The sequence below is a fragment of the Trichoplusia ni genome, chromosome 15, assembly GCF_003590095.1.
Source record: "Trichoplusia ni isolate ovarian cell line Hi5 chromosome 15, tn1, whole genome shotgun sequence".
Lineage (NCBI taxonomy): Eukaryota > Metazoa > Arthropoda > Insecta > Lepidoptera > Noctuidae > Trichoplusia > Trichoplusia ni.
The window spans coordinates 4,388,957-4,407,885 of record NC_039492.1 but is presented as its reverse complement, the minus strand read 5'-3'; the positions used below and the strand labels follow the sequence as shown (position 1 = coordinate 4,407,885).

General features: G+C 36.2%; 3 protein-coding genes across 4 annotated transcripts; 1 reads left to right on the top strand and 2 right to left on the bottom strand.

Moving 5' to 3' along the window:
- The first annotated feature begins 822 nt into the window (after positions 1-822).
- LOC113501474 (tetratricopeptide repeat protein 14 homolog) lies at positions 823-10,593 on the top strand. Of its 2 annotated transcripts, none has more exons than XM_026882634.1 (19): positions 823-964; positions 1,113-1,429; positions 2,157-2,233; positions 2,308-2,430; positions 2,518-2,738; positions 4,153-4,293; positions 4,407-5,083; positions 5,277-5,512; positions 5,645-5,814; positions 6,546-6,695; positions 6,868-6,936; positions 7,430-7,615; positions 8,025-8,115; positions 8,494-8,628; positions 8,808-9,028; positions 9,118-9,294; positions 9,374-9,610; positions 9,704-9,823; positions 9,927-10,593. In XM_026882634.1, exons 2-19 carry the CDS (start codon positions 1,129-1,131, stop codon positions 10,090-10,092), a joined length of 3,498 nt encoding a protein of 1,165 aa, XP_026738435.1. In that variant the 5' UTR covers positions 823-964; positions 1,113-1,128; the 3' UTR covers positions 10,093-10,593. The 2 variants fall into 2 exon arrangements, with proteins under 2 accessions (XP_026738435.1, XP_026738434.1); XM_026882633.1 differs by having other exon boundaries at positions 5,645-5,847.
- Positions 10,594-12,123: 1,530 nt separating this feature from the next.
- On the bottom strand, positions 12,124-13,697 carry LOC113501581 (mannose-P-dolichol utilization defect 1 protein homolog). Its single transcript, XM_026882801.1, has 4 exons — positions 13,293-13,697; positions 13,014-13,212; positions 12,634-12,838; positions 12,124-12,414 (listed from the first exon to the last, which is right to left on the bottom strand). Exons 1-4 carry the CDS (start codon positions 13,378-13,380, stop codon positions 12,163-12,165), a joined length of 744 nt encoding a protein of 247 aa, XP_026738602.1. The 5' UTR covers positions 13,381-13,697; the 3' UTR covers positions 12,124-12,162.
- Positions 13,698-14,175: 478 nt separating this feature from the next.
- On the bottom strand, positions 14,176-18,164 carry LOC113501580 (UPF0430 protein CG31712-like). The gene is made up of 5 exons (XM_026882800.1): positions 17,873-18,164; positions 17,630-17,792; positions 16,931-17,131; positions 15,984-16,067; positions 14,176-15,872 (listed from the first exon to the last, which is right to left on the bottom strand). The coding sequence occupies exons 1-5, from the start codon at positions 18,025-18,027 to the stop codon at positions 15,708-15,710; spliced, it is 768 nt and encodes a 255-aa protein (XP_026738601.1). The 5' UTR covers positions 18,028-18,164; the 3' UTR covers positions 14,176-15,707.
- Between the last annotated feature and the right edge of the window lie 765 nt (positions 18,165-18,929).

The following is an 18,929-nucleotide window of genomic DNA, read 5'->3' as shown; positions in this document are numbered from 1 at the left end:
ATGCAAAGAAAAACTCAATTTTGCGAAAAAAAAAAACAATTGAAAATTTTCTAAGTCCTCGCTCCATAGTGCCCCTAAGGCTACACTCCAACCCGTAACTCAGTTTAGTTTGAGACTAGATTTCACTGTATAAAAGATAGGGTTTTTTATTAGCTTCTTGTAGTGTGCTTAGCACTGTATTTTAAAACAATTGTAACCTTTCAGATTTTATCTATACTAATATATAAAGCTGAAGAGTTTGTTTGTTTGAACGCGCAAATCTCAGGAACTGGTCCAAATTGAAAAATTATTTTTGTGTTGAATAGGCCATTTATCGATAAACCATCACGCTGCGACTAATAGGAGCGAAGATACAATGGAAAATGTGAAAAAAAAACAGGGCAGGTATAAATCATAACTTATATCTTCTACCCACGAAGACAAAGTCGCGGGCAACAGCTAGTAATGGATATTAGTGAATCCATACTGCATGTTATAGCTATCTGTAGAGTGTAGACTAAACGAGAATTAAAAAAAATGCTTGCATTTGTGACGCATTTTTTTGTTATCTAATGCGGCTATTAACACATAATTTTTGTACTTTATAAGTCACTCGTTTTTGTACCAATAATTCATATCCAATATTTTTTTTAATATTTATATAATTTATAGTAATAATTTTATAACATTTAGTTAAACAGTAGTGAAATTTAGCTATTGCTTAGAAGTGTATAAGTTATTATTGAGTGATTTTAGAACTCTAGGAGCTGTAATAGCAAGAAATAATATTATTTCTTGCCTGTCGAAAATATAAGGGATGATATAATATGAAAATTAAATTTAAACTAGCAACATTTGTCGCCATTTTGAAGTGAAAGAAATAGTTCTTGTTTCTCGAGTTATCATGTGGTGGTAAATGATTATATGTGAATTAATCTACTTTTCTTGTTGAAGTGTTTTGTAACTAATCATTAAAGTGTAGAAGGTAAGTTTGATAGTTACCTACATTGATCTTCAACACAAATAACTCTGTGTTGTAAGTCGCCAATATGGCGTTGTCTTTTCGAACTACAATTTGAAAATTGATCTTCCTATATTTCACTTTATTTCAACTGTGGGTAAATTTTTGGCAGTCCTTAACTGGTGAACATGGACCCTAACCTGGACGCGTCCTTAGTGACGCAGTCCATTAACTATCATGGGCAACAACTGCAGAAAACGTGGGAAGCGGAAAGAGGAGAAGACGATTTATCCAAAATTAATGTCGGTGTCTTGGACTTTGCTGTTTATCAGTCAAGGCACAAGCATCTGACGTTTCAAGACCGCGGGAAGCGTTTGAAGCTGCACCAATTTATTGCTAAGGAGGCTAATGCTTTGTTTGATACTTCGATTATGGAAGAGGCCCCGTCGTCGTCTAGCCTTGGAGCTGACGCGCCGACTCCCGAAGACAGTAAGTTAATTTTTTTAACCTTATTTTGTACTAAAACTATTCTTAGTCCTTGTGTATTACTTTTCATTTCCTAGCAACACAATTCACCAACTCATTCTTATATGTGTGTAGAACATAATACTCACATCTGAGCAAACAAGAGCAACAAACTTCTATCAATACTTTATTCCTGTTAAAGTCGAGAATATGCAATAATCCAGCTAAAAGTAATGGGATTCCATTTGACAATTCAGTAAAAGAAAAGTTTTTCTCTAACAAGAATTGTTGTTAAAGAGATCTGCCTACGACTACATTCTCCCTTTCCTTGTTGTCAGGATCAGAAGCTTATGATTGCATTTTTTGTTTTACATAATGCCTTAAATTTTTAGCATGTTTACCCATATGTATTCTGGCCATCTGAAATCTAAAGGTTCAACTGTTTTGGATCAATATAGAAAGAAACAGGGAAGATAGTTATAAAGTATTTGCGAGGCACAGGGGCAGTCTCAGCCAAGCATGTTTATATAACTATTCATATTCATATATTTATTATTATTTTATTATTGATCTATATATCTGAAGAAATATTTTCTGGGACTAAACAATTTTTGCTTAAGTACTTCATCAGGCATAACTGGTTTTTGAAAGTTCACACACACAGAATCAGGAGAATAGCTAATATAGTGTATGCCAATGGCCCTTTAAACAAAGATTATACTAAAATAAGGATGATTTTCAATCTTTCCAGATTTATATGCTTTAATGCCACCTTTTGAAACATTCTTGAATGTGGACAAGTCAGCAAGGCTGCGGCATTTCTTTGATGTGAGTACTCAACTATAGTATTATGTGTAAAATAACATGGAAAAGTAAAATAATAAAATAAATGTAAATTTTAGAATGTGAAGACTGGAGAACTTATCATAGGAGCAGTAATCAACAGGACGGCATCTGGTATGATGCTGAAGGTTCTTTGCACAGCAGGACCCACATCTAGATATGTAGCTGACATTAATGTAAAGGTATTTACTCTACACTATTCTATGTTATCTTAATTCTCTTAGGTAATTAGGCATATTTATTGTAAAACACTGTTGTACCATCCACAGGCATTTTTACCTGTGACTAATATCATACCAGCTGTTGACAAGAAAAATGTGTCAAGAAACTACCTCATGAATGACACTGTTTGCTGTGAAGTGATTGAAGTTATCCCTGACACTGACAAAATGGTGTGCGGCATGAAGGGAGTCACACGAAGCCCGGATGATCCTCCGCCAAAGCCGCCGCTTGGGCTACTCAGCACTGATGACTTCCCTCTAGTATACAAGTATGTACATCTTAAATCTAACACATCTCAGTAATCACATTGTTCCTACACTATTTTACAGGTTTTACTGTTTGGTTATACACAAGCATAGTATTGTTTTCATGTATTATTTGTATTAATGTCCTATATTGAGTGAGACTAAAAAATCAGCGGTATTTTTATTGTTATGAAAGAAGTTTCCTTGAAGACTTAATATGAAAGTAGAAGATTCAAATGGATTGAAGAGAACAAAACTCTTTTATGAGATTCTGAAGTACACAGAGAAAAACAAACATACAAATGACAATGAAAATCAAGAACATGACCTTATTACTCTATGAATGACTTCCATATTATAGAAGAAAATATGAGAATACCTCTGCTTTTTAGATTCTCCTTTTGATTAATTTGTGGTTGGTTTTTACACAGCTATAAAAAGAAAGTACACTCTTGGTAGGTATGTGTTACAACAGAGGAAGTGGCGGATATATATTTCACTGGTTTATGATCACTTTTCAGTACAGAATCACACTGTTCACCAAATTGTGAAAATGATTGCATGGTATTGTTCAAAGTTTGATTTGGTGTGAACAAACATTTGGATTTATCAAGGAGGTTTTTGTAATGTATAAATGTACGACGAGACTCCCGCACATAATCTTGAGTTGAGGATATTATCAAAATGTTCAAATTATTTACACATCTTTTGTTTTTTACATAAAATGGAAAAGGTCAGTACAAACATTATATTAGGGTCACTTCAAACTTGAAATGTATGACAGGCAACATGTTATTCTGTATTAAAGCTAATGTTTAACATTCCAGCATTATCTGAGACGTATTGATTGGACTTTTATAATGAGCATTTATTGGATGTTGGAGTTATTTATTATTCTAATAAAATGGACTTGCTCCCGGCGATTATCAATTTAGCTGATGTGCAGCTCTCCGAGATGACTCAATAGTTCACAAGATAGCGCGGCCGTTCGCATCGTTGTATCAGACGTAGCGTCCACAACCGGTGGGCATACGCAGCTCCCTCTATTATTTTAGGGTGTTCTTTTCTAGGTATAGCGAGGATTTTCAAGAGCCGTGTGTCACACCTGCCTTAAGTTGTGACTGTAGCAAATGTCCCGGTAATATTAATGTCACATTGTCGAGGCAGCATCACCTAATCTATGATGTTATATTTATGTGTGAAAGAGATAAAATTCAAGTAACATAACATTTTTTGAACAGCTCCATGGGAACAGGTGAGGATAAACGTATGTGTGACACTAAGCAAACACTAGGAATTAAATGCTTGAGACTATTCAATAAATACCTTCTTTGAAGATGTTATCTCATCTCAGTGAAAATACTTCATCCATTAAAAAGGACAAATTAATTAGTTTTATAACTTTTCATATGATTTATTCCTGTATATTTTATCCAGGAAAACAGTGGATATGAAGGGAGAGAGTTTTGAAGCCATATTGGAGAAGAGTCCAGGCTTCAATAACCCCAACTGCGTTCAATATCTCTCTGAACTGCTCGGCATCAGCAACATGCACTGCACCAATTTCTCATCACTAAGGTCAGTTATTCAGAGTCTAGTGCAGCAACATATATTCTGTGCGTAAAATTATTTTCAGGAACGTATTTTATTACTTAGTTGCATTCATTTTATAATGTATCTATTGTTTGTAGGGGTGGGTTTCCGTCTACAGAATATGCGGATGAACTTCGTCAAGCACAAGCCAGCAAGTGGGCTTTCCGCTCTGTTGCTGAGGGAATTGAACACTTTAAAGCAGGAAGACATTCAGAAGCGTTCCAGTGCCTAAATAAAGCTCTGAGCATTGACCCCAGAAATGTTGAAGGTCTAGTAGCCAGAGGAGCCTTGTATGCCAATAGTGGCACATTTAAAAAAGCAATAGAAGATTTCGAAACTTCTTTGAAACTGAATCCCAATCATGCTAATGCAAGAAAATACCTCGGAGAGACTTTGGTCGCGTTAGGTCGCAGTTACGAAGATGAAAATAAAATTACTGAAGCACAGAAAGCATATGAGGATTGTCTTGCTATAATCCCGTTTCATGAAGAAGCGCAAAATTCTCTTGACTTTTTAAAGAGTAAAACATCAACTGCAAAACCTTTGATTGAACCAGCTGAGTTGTTACTACCCGGATTGACGGGAGCGAAGTCTTATGAGATGAAAGAAACCTTGAAACAGTTGTTGAATCTGACTGAAAAGAAGGACAAGAAGAAAAAGAAGAAGCGCGGCAAGGGTAAGAAGAAGCGGTCCAGCAGCTCCTCATCGTCATCTAGTGATTCGTCGAGTTCCAGCTCATCTTCAGAATCTTCATCATCGTCTTCTGATACTAGTGGTAATTAGGAAAGCTCAATCTTAATTTTTATATAACTCATAAAATAAATCGTAAATCATAATATGTACAGCTCCGATATTGTTTCGGAAAATTAGGTACATAGTCGTTTTTCGCATACACTTGAAAGAAATTCATAAGGAGCCAGAATAATTTAAAAGTTAAACCAATTTTGCTTGCCATTGTCTGATACCAGATTCAGAGGGTCCAAATCGCAAAAAGAAACGTCGTTCTCAACCAAACAATAAGCGGCAACGGTCACTGTCTCCACTCAGCAAGCGTATGGAGATGATGGGTGCGCCTGAAGCCGGCACGAGGACACACAACTCGCAATTCAATCACCCTTACGGGTACCAACCACCACCGCCGCCTGTGGAAGACGTCAACCCAGAACCACAGCGTTCACAGGCAGATATAGAATATGAACTTAAGGTAAATGTAAAATAGTTAACAGTAATTACTCCTAGAACTTCATAATTAATGCTGTTTACGTTGTTATACGCATATACGCACATTGTTATAAACGTAACTTTTACTAGTTCTTAAAATTTGCCTTTTTCTCAGGTACGAAAATTCTTAGAGATGACCAAAGAAGATTCTGACTATGAAGACAAAGTTCGTAATTTCTTGGAAGAAACTGCGCAGTACAAACGCAATCGTAAGATGCAGGAGTTGGGCCAGCAGCCACAGCCGGGTGCTGATAGGGATAAGAAGAAAAAGAAGAAGAAAGACAAGTCAGTACCTTTCACTGATCTGTTCATATTGGGGTGAGCAAAGACACACTGACTGTAGTGGTCTGGAACATAGCAGAGCGTGAAGCTTGTGTTGTAGCTTACTTTGTACAGGCCAATGAGTATTTTTCTGCTGTGGTATTATTATTTTATTCTGCTATTCAGATTTCGAGATTCAGATAAAATATGGATATGGGGTTGTTAATGAATAACAATTTTAATTTAGCCGCTAACTCTTTATTTCTTGTAACTAACTTCATTCTGAAAAAACCCTTTATTTACAATTTTTTTTAAACATTTAAAACTGTCTGCAATTCCATATTTGAATTTCTAAACATACATGTCAATATAACTTTATGAAAAAACCATAAATCTGCATGTTTTTTTAAATGTGAGTTGAGTAAGACTTTATGTTTACCAAACTAGGAGAGTAAAAACAAGCTCATAAGGTTGAATGACGACTACTGCTTAGCCATAAACATTATTGCTACCTGCACTTGCATGAACATATTATGTGTATATAATTTTTGCATGTTGATGTTTATGAATTTAACTATCAGGGGTGAGATACACCTTCATTATATTATAATATTCAAGAAGTCTGAATTTAATACGATAACTATGTGCAACCTAATAAATTCATGTTTGATCTCTTGTCATTGCCATATACTTCTTTATGCGAACAAATGTTCTTTTTTCTTTGAATAAACACCTTATGTTCAATATTTTACTAGGAAAAAGAAGAAGGAATCCAAACGGAAGCGCAAGGAACAAGAGCGTGAAGAAAAGCGGAAAGCAAAGCTCGCTCGCGCCGCGGCCAGCAACGAGTACAACATGCGCGACATTGAGAGCATCGGAGACAAGAAACTTAGAGATGCGATCAGGTTTGTGGGTGTATAATATAGACAAGTTAACAAATCCATCAATTGAAACTTGCCAAATGTTTTCGTGTATAAGTAGGATTTGGCACTGATTGTGACTCCAACTAAACTTAAGGATGCCAAGTAATAGACATAAATAGCCAATATCTCACTCGTATAATTATTGAAATTACAGGAAAGAGTTGAAAGGGAAAAAGAGAGATCTCAGTTCCGACGGCGAGTACGATAGAAAACATGATAAGAGGTAAAAAATACAGTAAATCATTTTCTCAAGTTCATCTACAAATCGTGCACTAATCACAATTCGGTAATCTAATTCCGACGCTAATTGTATAAGTCAAGTGATCATCCCAGGTTGCTTTACATAATTATAGTAAGCAATTTAACACCATTATATTATTAAAATAAGTACCTATTGGCTTTATCCTGGGTCCCTTAGTTACTGCATGCTTCACTGAACAATATTGCTTTATTTGTGAACACCTAAAGTACACCCTTAGATTGTTGAGCGCACTAAAAGTAATAGTTGTTAAAAAAAAATTAAAGCTTAACAGTAATTAGGTACCTGCATTAGATCCACATTAAAAGTAATCATTTTTGTTTTTGTTTAAATGGATTGTTGTATTAGCTATAAATAATGTGTTTGTAGTGAGCTGCCTAGTGATTAGTTGAAATATAATTAGTTGCGATGTGTTATGCCGAGCATGCATGTATAATAATGTGTGGGTGTTCATCAGGATGCTAGACGATATGCACGGGCTCGAGGAGCTGGAGTCCAAGCTGAGCGCGTACCACGTAATGGTCGAGAAGGAGGTCCTGCACAAGCGCGACGGGCGCGGCTCGCTCAGCCCCGGCGACCAGGCGCCGCCGCCGCCGCTCGAGAAGCCCAAGTGGAAGATGTCCATGAGCGCCGTCAAGGATGCGTTAGTGCCCGCCCTCGCCCGTAGCCCGTAGCCGCCGTTACCGCCAATACCGCCATTACCGCCGACACCATCACTTTATTCTCTACTTTGTGATTTACCTCTATCAACTGTTCGTCTGACCTCTCCACACCAAATTAAGAGTTACAATTGGTGCCACACCTTATCTTTTTCTAGCTATAATGTTTCTTTTAAGTAGAAAGTAGTCTCCAATCCATGTCCCAATTTCCCTTTCAACCTTTTTATTTGACTCGTACAATTAGCGCGGAATAAATAAAGTTTACCGTGAATTTTATGGCAAGATGTTATAGAGACCCTGCGTGACATTACCATATAGAGACCTGAATATTATCTTATGCAAAAAAGAATGGTTAACCACGTGTTTTTAATCATGCATATTTTATCATCACAGAGTAAAGAAAAAGGAAACCCCAGTTCCAAAAGGTTACAAAGAACATTATGCTTTCGAGGACAGCTCTGATGACTCACAAGAAAACGCAAAAGTAAGAATAGTTTCAATACCAACATTAAAGTGCCTATTAGAAAAAAAAAAGTAATTAATGTATTAAAAAGAAATGAATACCCACGTTTTTAAGTGTCACTCCATTCAAATTTTATCGAAATCGGTCCTGCCGCTTCTATAGTTGTAAATTGCATTGTCATCGGCTTTGAAACTACCCTGAAAATTTCAGCCTGCTAGCTTATCGAGAAGTGTCTCAAAATTGAGTTGAAAAAATCCAACTGGAACAACAAACAAACAAGAAAGTGAGTGTATGAAACGTGGTAAAATCTATCAAAATCTTTTGCAAAAAGGTTAAGTGCAATCAGGAGTTTCAATGCAATTACTACATTTCTCTAATTCACTCCTTTTTATAATATAGCCATCACCATCAAGCGGTGATAAAAATGTATCAGTGCGTCGTGCGATGGCCATGAAGGAGCCGCCGCCGCTGCCGAGCGCGCCGCCGCCCAACAAGCGCGAGCCCGACCCGCCCGGGACCGAGCCCTCGCACCCCGTGAGTCCGCGACAGGTTACCTGCTACCGACAGTACCTGTAGTCTACCTATCCCAACTCTAAAAATCGTCTAGGCTTGCTATAATTATGTTATAATGAAAAGTGTTAAACTATGATACAGAGATGAACAAACTAGTCAAGTACTAAATTAACGCTCGTTATGTAATTTCGTCGTATCAGGTTCGTAAAGGGAACATAGTTTTGGACAAGTTTGGCTCGTTCCGCTTGGCGCAGGAAGGCGAGACACCGGTGTCGGTGGGCGACGGGCGGCCAGAGCAGTTCGTGACCCGCATCAAGCCCCCTTCACCTTCGGGACGACGACCTCGCTCGCCGCCTTCTCCGAGAAGGCGTTCTTCCAACTCCTCTGATGACGATAGAAGATCTAAACGCTCGAGGAGCAGGTTAGTTGTTATGACTACATACAATTTTAACTTGATTTATTTCCACAACTTTTTGTACATATTACATATTTCAATCTTTCTTTCTTCAGGTCCCGACCACGCAAGTACCGTTCGCGATCCCGCTCCCGCTCTCGCTCGGCGTCCAGCGCCAGCGGCTCGGTAGCCTCCCGTCGCCGCCGCTCGGGCTCGCCTCGCTCCCGCTCCCGCTCTGACGCCAGTCGCTCCTACTACTCGCGCAGCAGGTCCCGTTCGCGCTCGGGCTCCAGGTACAGTACCAGCTCAAGACAATTCCGCTTCCTAAAGGTGGTCCTCTTAAACCTACTTACCACCTGGCGTCTGCTGCAGGTTCCGTCGCTTCGTCCGGCGCGGCAACTGGCGCGGGCGCGGCGGCTTCGAGCGCGGCACGTACTACCGGCCGCGCTTCCACACGTACAGCGGCGGGAGAGGCCGCGGCCGCGGCGGGGGCGACTTCCGCCGCGACGACGGGCGCCGCTTCCAGCAGGAGTGGCGCGACAACCGCTCTCGCGGCGGCCGCCCCTTCAGGCCTCGCCGCGGTGGCGGTGGCCGCGGACGACCCTTCCGGTTAGTGCGCACTCCAAACCACAGAACAGCAATGGACAACACAGACATACACAATGACTTGACACTCGTACTAAATACATGTTTTGTTTTTAGGGGAGGCTACCGCGACTTTCGGGATCGCAGAGGCGGTCGGTTCTCCAGATCGAGAAGCCCAGAAAGGCCACGTCGATCCAGATCCTACAGTCCCGAACGACGTGACAAAGACAGGGATAGGTTGGTATTATTTTATTTAATGTTCTACTGTGCATTCAATGACAATAGTCAAATAATTGATACTTAGAAAGTGATATTGATAAACTGATTTGTTTTTTTACAGCTACTCCCGCTACTCTGAGCGAGACAGTCATCGCAGTGAAGGAGAGTATGAAGAAGAAAGATATGTTGATAGAAAGGAATATGATGGAAAATGGGCGGATGGAAATGAACCTGAGAGAAATTCTCATGCTGAAGAGAAACCTGCCGAACAAGCACCCAAAGAATAACAAACCACCAACATTGTCTTCTGCCACAGAGTTCTAGGTTAATAGATAGCTTTTGTTTAGGTGCTACACACCATTGTACTCTTTAACTATGAATTCTTGAGCTATTGAAAAAAAAAGGTTTGATATAATATGTTATTTGATATATTATAAACACATCAAATTTCATGGTCAATTTAAAATTACAAAAGTATTCATATTATAGGTAGCTGTAAATATGTGTGTAAAGTACAATAAGAATGATCTTTTATGATTGTAAATGAAGAATAGTATTTACATAGATTAGATTCCAATTCCGCATTTAATACTTCCGGGAACTTGGTTAGTGACACTATTACCTTACTATTCTATGGTTATCATATTTTATTTACCATTTATCAGTACTTGGTAAACAAATCATTCCAGACTTAGCACAGTGTTTGTCAATGTCAGTCGCTGTTTAGTATTAGTTCCATTTTTGTGATTGGTAAAAATTATTATCTCAATAAACTGATAATATGTTAATATATTGGTTTTATTACATTTGTCTTTCACATACCCTATCTATGCATGGTCGTTTCGGTCGTCATTCGCTGAAGTACTATTTGGTCCAAAAATGCAACTTAAAGCAGAGGAACGAAAATAACGTCAACTGTTATCATCTAACTCTACAAGCAGAGGATGAATACAAAGCAGCCGGAAATTGTATAATTAAATAATGATAACACATTTTGTATGTTAACACACAGGATGTCAGTTATTGAGCCTACAGTGAGTGGCATGTTATGTTCTTACTTTTATTTTTCTTAGATGTTACAACAATATCGTTAGTCAGTAAAATCCTATGACATGGGAAGTTTCACATAGGAGTCAAAAAAATCACCTGCTCAAGGATAGCCACCCAGAGCATTTGTGTATACGCAATAACTTCTAAGTCCCGTTCATCGCTGAAAATCAGCGCTGTGACTCTGTCTCTCTCAGGGTTGCAGCATTAAGCTGAGCGACGGCCGTATTGCGTGTTTGCGACGCATATTCTTACCTTAATGTCTCAATTTTGTACAATTCGTCCTTATGTATTGATGGGTCACAAGCACGTAATAAAAGTTATTTTCTTTCTTTCTTTCTTTCATTCGTCATTGACCTAGTTTCACTTGTGCCACTTGGCTATTTTCGCAGGCAATTTTAATTTTCCAACATTGACGCACAGTTGTTTGATTTATTTTAATAATATTACATAAGAATTGCATCAAATATTAACACTTCAAAACTACATTGGACTACAACTTATGCATTAGGTAATACAAACTAAAATTATACATCACTAGCTTTTTGCCCGCGTCGATGTCGGTTATATCGCGTTTCCAAAAGTCCGGGATAAAAATTATTCAAGGTCAACTCTATCTCTGTACCGATTTTCATTAAAATCAGTTCAGTGGTTTTGACGTGAAAGCGTAACAAACAGACACAGTTATGTACTTTCGCATTTATAATATTAGTAGGGATTTATTACAATGCTTCAGAAACGATATTTTCATCCCTATCAAAATCGGATAACTGGCGTAGTTGGTTTGGCGTGGTGACCTCTACCACTCGGGTATCTGCTAATTTTGAAGTTTTCGCCTGCGTAGCATCGCTTGCAATAACAGACCAGGCTTCTCATTACATTACATCACTCGACCAAGCGCCTTGCGAGCTCTTTATTCAAAACTCTTCCATTCGGTATCTATGTATTGAATTTGTTATGCTGCAGCTGTAATTATTAACATTGAAGCCTGTTATCAGCAAGTCTAATTACCCATTCATCATTTACTAAGTTATCTATGCAAGGACTCAAACAGAATTATGCAAGTATTTATTATCCTCTAATGATTTCATTTTGATCAAAAATAAATTCATACTTTTATTTGGAGCTGTTACTTAAAGTTGTATCAAACTGAAATAAAAAAAATGCTACTAAAAATCTATTTGCTGCACAAACTAAATTCTAGGCAGTCAAACATGCTAAAGTCTATAGAGTCTCTCTAAGATAATGTGTATCATAAATAAAACAAGTTAAAAAATAAAATCATGCTTTATTCAATTTTAAAATAAAAATTATAAATGTTTCTTCTTTTTCTTATTTTTGATCTGAGTGCTCTTATCAACATTCCAATAATACAACAATTGACACACAATGGCGCCGTTTGCAGCAGTTGACACACAATATGTCACAATAATGATGAAGTCTCCAGTTTCTATGATAGATGTAAATATTCTAGCTATGCTGCCACCAAATAGCAACAAGCATGTGATGGCTGATAGCTGTCCCGTACTGCCATTTTTGTAGTTAGTGAACACTTGAATTGACTGAAACAAAAAAAAGTTTTAATCAGATTAAACAACACAAAAGAATAAAGCATAATTTACTCATCAATTATAATGACTTAAATATTTAGATTTGAGTAGGTATTGCTGGAACTTTAATGCAAATCCTTAAAAAATAATGACCTTTTTCCAAATACATGAATATTAAATACTAACATACAAATACTGCCATATTTGTAAAAAAAAATGGAAATGAATTACCTTTGCAAAGACAATTATAGGGACATTAACAGCTTGCATTGTCCACAAGACATCAGTAGGAGTAAATCCACTAATGAGCACAGATACAATGGCTGCATAGACAGATAGGAACACAGCAGCTCTACCAGTTGTGCCTGCATAATGCAACACAAGGGCAGCTATCGCAGCAGTCTGTATGGCCAGGAATGTACCCTCACCCCATGCACTGAAACAAGAATTTGAATACTAAACTATCAACAAAATTCTTATACAACAAATATGTAATTTGAGACATAGTAGAATCACAAAAAAAGTTGACAAGAATAAACATGAGGAAAATGTGTTCACAAAATGTTCATCTTTCTTTCATAATTATAATATAATTATGTAAATACACCAACCTAAATGGAAATCCCATAACATAACTGTAGGCAAAGTTAGCAGTGATAGCAAAGAGTTCCAAGTACACTCCATAAACGTTTATGCCCTCGGCACTTTTGCTACTCAAAATCTTCAGTATTTGAGGAACTTTCACTAGAATTGACCCAGCAATAATGCCGATCCCCAAACCCTTACTTAATGTCGAAGTCAAACAAGGACCTGAAATCAAACAGCAGGTTTAAAGTTATACATAATTTACAACTCACTGGTCATAAGTATTCATTTAGAAAGCAAATTACCATCAAGAAAGTTAAATTTCACGAAATACTCATCGTAACATTTTTCTGATAACACTGATAACAATAAACCTCTCAAAAATTCGGCCATTATTCTTATATTATAATAATAACAATGAATAAATAACAAATTTTGTGTTCAATACATTTGATACTATGATTACTAGTATTGATCTAAGTATTTTAAACGACAACAACCGGCGAGAACCGAGGAGTATACTAATTGATCAGGCAGTAATGCACTGGACTAATACGTATACTCTTTGACTACGCTTCGTACAAACTTCACTTAAATGTCTTAAATTGATATAGCTACTACATTTAACTAATACATCAAGACATTTTGCGCCAACAAAGCAGCCTCCTAACTTCCAAAGTCCAAGCAAGCAAACTCAATTTCTTGACATAATTTGACAAACACGTCAAGTATCATCATAGCTAGTGCTGCCATTCTAAAATAAAATTATGGTTATTATTATAGTACAGGTAGATTTTTTATTACTTGTTTATATTTATTTTTTCTATACCTTGTACTTGCTGTTTCAGCATTGTGGTTGTCTCAGTAAAATTATTCACACACAAATATTCGTCTGTGAAAATATTTTTCTTCTTTTCATACCTAGGTATGCTAAATCATTTTTATAATAAATTCCTCAATGGACCAAAAATAATTTTAGACTGCAATACGGAGAAACAAATCTCTCATCTCAATTTCTGTTGAGTTCATCATTATTTCTAAGGGCCACTGATGAAAATACAATACTAGTTCCTCCTTTTTGTATTATTGCCACGCAATAAGGAAATTAAATTATTTTATTTTCGTCTAAATAAATTGTCTTTATGGACGATAGGACGGTATTGAGGTTATAATGAAAAAAAAAATAGATCAAAGGTGTAGGGGTTTATTTAATTAAATCAATTATGAAATACTAACACTAATAAGTAAGAATTATGTATGGAATTTATTAAAAAAAATCGCACACTGCATTACATTTGATCATGTTAAGCAATTAACAATATTGAACCAGATGTCTATTTTGAAGTAATATTTAAACAAAAGGAGACCACATGAATATTGTTATAATAATAGTGTTACATCTGATGTATATTCGTTGAATCACTTATTTTTACTGACGGCAATCAGTGTCCTATTGTATTATTTTCGTGCAAATTACAAAGTTCCTTACGCTTATCAAAACAACTTCCTCCATCAGCAAGTAATAAAATAAGTGCAACAGTTTCAATTAAATAATTATTCTTGGTCAATAATAAAAATGCCGTGGCCATATTGCATAATCGGATATGTACAGGTAAACTAATTGTTACGGTGCCGAAACAGACAAAAAAAACAAACTGCCGGAAGCATAGGTAACAGTCGTTTTTGACATTCTCAAGCAGGTAACGTTATAAGTTTTAATTTTTACGAATATGTCTGTGGATAAATATTTAATGAAAACAGTTCCGTACCAATTATTTTTTCTAGTCTTATATGACAGGGCAAATAAAAGAAATAACCATACTACGTTACTGTGTTCAAAAATAAATGTGTATGCCTAGGTCTTATTTCTAATGAATAACTAAACGAATCCTAAAATGTAATAATTAATTACCTTAACTTTACAAACGTATTTACATTTATAAAAGCCTATCCTTATAATTTTGTTGTGTAAATAATATTTTTGTAACTAATTTGTAATCTTACAGTGTTTAAAAGCAAGTGTGAAAGCTATACTATTTTTTTCTATAATATTAATGATTAGATCTGAATATAAAAGAAATGAGCATTTTAGCCATAAATCTATTTCTGATAATATAACAATAACACTTGAGCAGAAACTCTTTATTACTGTATATACATACAATAAGGCTCCTCTGTGAAATTTATCTAAACATTTTTCGGCAGCACTTCAATAGGAATTTCGCTATCAAATATTTGTCTACAACTCGAAAATGAAATTTATACAGTAGGAATCTCTATAAAGAACAAACCATCGGTATAAATAAACTATTAAAGTGGACGATTTTCGAGACAGTTCTAAAAAATGAATACCTAAATATACATAATCCCGTATTTAGTTTACAAAAATAGTGTGTGAAAATGATTAATTCATTTATTCCAAATAATTATTCTATGTGGTCTGGCATCAATAAAATCACTTATTGTATAAATCACGAAACTTCACGCTAGATATTTCGTAATTTTTATCAAGAATAAAGAAAACTTATTACAACTGTACTTAACAACCCTACCGTTCCTTTAAAGTCCAACCTTACGTAAATGAGAATGAATTGTTTTACACATTTGTATTGAATTTCATGGAAGTGTCTGGTGATCACACCTGTGAAGTAATTTGATTCCATAGGATAACAGTAATCCTCAAACACCACAAAGATGTCACTCTTCACTTTAACCATAACTCATGAAAGAGGGTTCAAAGAAAATGACAGTTTTGGTCTTGAATTGTTTTTGCCCAATATTTTTCTCTGTTCTTCTTTTAATCTTTTTTCTTGTTCTTTCTTAAGTTTCTGTCTCTCTTCATCCATTTTTCTTTGTTCTTCAATCATTGCAAGCCGCTCCTCAGCCTGGAGATAAGAAAAATGTCAATGAACATTTCATCATGGCATACTTTTCTGTCAATAGACATTTTACTGTTTGTGCTACTTTAGGTTTTAGATATTAAGTAGTCCACTTACCAGCTTTCGCTGAGCCTCTTCAATCTTTTTATTATTTTCTGCCATGATTTCTTCCAGCTCTTTCCTTTTACGAGCTTCTTCCTCCTGTATAACAGAAATTACATGTTAATACATATAATTACTTACAAAAGTATACACTATCCAATAAATTGTTTTCATAAACATTGCCTTTTATAAAAATGGCAGTTTGTGAAGACCCTCCAGAATTGAGCTGTTCATGTAATACAAGGAGTTAAACGCATACTCAACAATACACTTGAAAATGTTTGATCTCCTAGATTAATATTAATAAGTAGAAAAATAAACATGAAATATATTTATGTGTAATGATGTAGCTTCATATAAATGTGTATTTCCTTCATTTCAAACAGTAATGTGGTTATACAAAAAATAGATTCAAAAAATACCTTCAGCGCGCACGTCTGGATCCTCAAGCAGCGTCTCCATAAAATTCTTAGGGCTTCTTGCTCTTGATCAGTCTTCCGACCTGACTTATAGACTACGTGACTGCCAGGGACAGTCAAGCGAACAATTTTAAAATGCTAGCCAGGTGCCTTCATGGCAGACTTATAATAGAGCAGGTACTAGTACTCTGCCTTGTTGTTGCGTATGAAGTATAATATGTGGTTATAAAAATGGACATGTACAAAATTAATAATTACAGAGACAGCCAGCCTCGGCGAGTGACAAGTTATAAGAAATCAAGAAACTAATTCTTGTATGCACTCGAACTACACCTGACTGGACCTTTAACAGATATGATCGAAATAATACTTTTATTAGTTCCTCTAGTTGATATGATGCTGGTATTAAATATTGCATTTACACTGTGTTTAGCTGCGAGAACAACGTACATTGCTGTCGCAGGTCACGGTTTGTCATGTGTATATGCAACTTTGGTGTGGTGTTGCCAGTACACATGACTGGTATGTGATAAACTCAGTTACCTGTCTAGCAAGCTCCTCCCGCCGCTGCTGTTCTCTTTGGCGCTCAAGTTCCTCCATCATTTCCTTCTCCATCTTCCGCTTGGCCTCTTCAACACGCTTAGCAACTTCTTGTTCAATTTCTTCTTTTCTTTTTTCCAATTCCTCTTCAACTCTTTTCTTCACTAGCAATTCTATTCTTTTTGCTGCTTCTTCTTCAACCACCTTAGTTGAAGAAATGTATGTTAAGGAATTGTACAGATAATATAATATATACATCCTTATGTTATGTTATGCCTTAAGCTTATGTTTAAAACAAATATGACAACTGAGGTAAACAAGCCATTATAAGGTAAATAGAGGACTAAAACAAGGTGTCATGGAAATATTGGTTGCTATGGGTTAATGCAAACTATTCATAAATTATTTTATGGTGACATCACATGCTCTGACAGATATTAGGTCACAGCAATAGACATATCCTATGACTATGTCAACAAATTGTGCACTTCAATGAAATAACAAAATGTTAATTACATGCATAATGTTACATTTTAAACATCATTTAGCATGTATCAAATTGCACATTTTTGTCTACTATGGTTAAAATATGCTGTGTTTCTTATATTAATTGCAATGCTTGCGACAACTTAAATTATCTTAAACTTTAAATGTTGAGTACCTTTAAAGTTTAAGATAATTTAAGTTTGACGCTTGACAAACCTTCTGTTCAGCTTCCCTCACGCGTCTCTGTCTTTCCATTTCTGCTAATCTATCTACTTCGTCCATCTTGCTGCGAACCTTAGATTTCTTGCCGTGACTTCTTCTACTTCCATCATACGACGCTTCGCTGCTGCTTGATGATGATACCGAATGCGATCTTTTTCTGAAACACACATTATAAACATGATGACAACTGTTTAAGCATTAAATGAACCATCAATTGATCTTGAATTAACAACTTACCTAGATTTGGAGCTTCGTTCTCTAGATTTTTCAGTATGTTTCGAACTTCTGCTTCTTGATGAAGACCGATCCTTGGATCGACTCTTCTTTCTTGAATGTTTGCTACTTTTATGGTGACGCCTAGGCGACTTGCTCCGTGATCTTGAACGACCCATTTTATTTTATTTATATAAGTTTATAAATTTTAGAACACCAATTAAATAAATGATCGGTATTTTTCGGTAGCCTAGCATTTACGCTCACACACACATTGCAGCATTGCTATGTTTGACAAGTGACGCCATTTTTTTTGCACAGCTATAAAAGAAGTCTAGTAAATTTAGTAAATTATAATCGGATACACATCAAAAACTTAATATTGTATTCGTGTCCATAGTCTATGGAGTAATTCAAGATTTTTATCCTACGTTTAAGAAATATGAGATTTTTACTTCACCACATCACGTGAGAGGCGAGTCAAGAACTGGCAATTTTATTTATATTGGGTAGGTAGGCAAGTGACATAGATTTCCGGAAAACATTAAAAACTGGCCCACATGGCATCCTAAGGTAGTGTAGAACACGTAGTATTTTATAGCTCTGCATCTACTCTGGATTCTTCATGTCTGTTTTCCCATAGCGACGATGTGATGGATCCCTGGTAGATGCTACATTAAATTTTAGTTATCAGGTTTCCAACAAGACCATCGCATGTTCGATCTGTCTCCCCGTGAACGCTTTAAAAAGACCGGATGTTTTTCCATATTCCATCAACCCGTGACTGAAGAGAATCACAGGATTCAATCCAAATAAAGAAGCTATCAATATTGTATTACCCAGAGGCACTTTTTTTGGGGTTAAATAATCGTGAGTGGATTATCCCATTCCGTTTTTATCACATTCAGAAATCTGTACCTGCTTTCTTTTATTCTGCTGTGCAAGGATGCAGACATTTTATACTTTAACTCTTCAAAACCAACGAACTACGAGCATCCCTGACGCACTCCAAAAACTCGGAAACAACTATAACGCCCATAAATTATAGTACTGGATAGTTTAAGGCCCTTTGGGTGAAGTT

Coding starts and splice junctions, on each gene's coding strand:
- LOC113501580 (XM_026882800.1), bottom strand. CDS start 18,027: ATGGGTCGTTCAAGATCACGGAGCAAGTCGCCTAGGCGTCACCATAAA. Junction 17,793..17,872: donor GAACGAAGCTCCAAATCTAG/GTAAGTTGTTAA, acceptor TGTGTGTTTCAG/AAAAAGATCGCATTCGGTAT. Junction 15,873..15,983: donor AAGAGGCTCAGCGAAAGCTG/GTAAGTGGACTA, acceptor TCTTATCTCCAG/GCTGAGGAGCGGCTTGCAAT.
- LOC113501581 (XM_026882801.1), bottom strand. CDS start 13,380: ATGGCCGAATTTTTGAGAGGTTTATTGTTATCAGTGTTATCAGAAAAA. Junction 13,213..13,292: donor GAAATTTAACTTTCTTGATG/GTAATTTGCTTT, acceptor GTTTGATTTCAG/GTCCTTGTTTGACTTCGACA. Junction 12,415..12,633: donor CTATAATTGTCTTTGCAAAG/GTAATTCATTTC, acceptor TTTTTGTTTCAG/TCAATTCAAGTGTTCACTAA.
- LOC113501474 (XM_026882633.1), top strand. CDS start 1,129: ATGGACCCTAACCTGGACGCGTCCTTAGTGACGCAGTCCATTAACTAT. Junction 2,431..2,517: donor TAGCTGACATTAATGTAAAG/GTATTTACTCTA, acceptor TACCATCCACAG/GCATTTTTACCTGTGACTAA. Junction 9,824..9,926: donor CGTGACAAAGACAGGGATAG/GTTGGTATTATT, acceptor GTTTTTTTACAG/CTACTCCCGCTACTCTGAGC.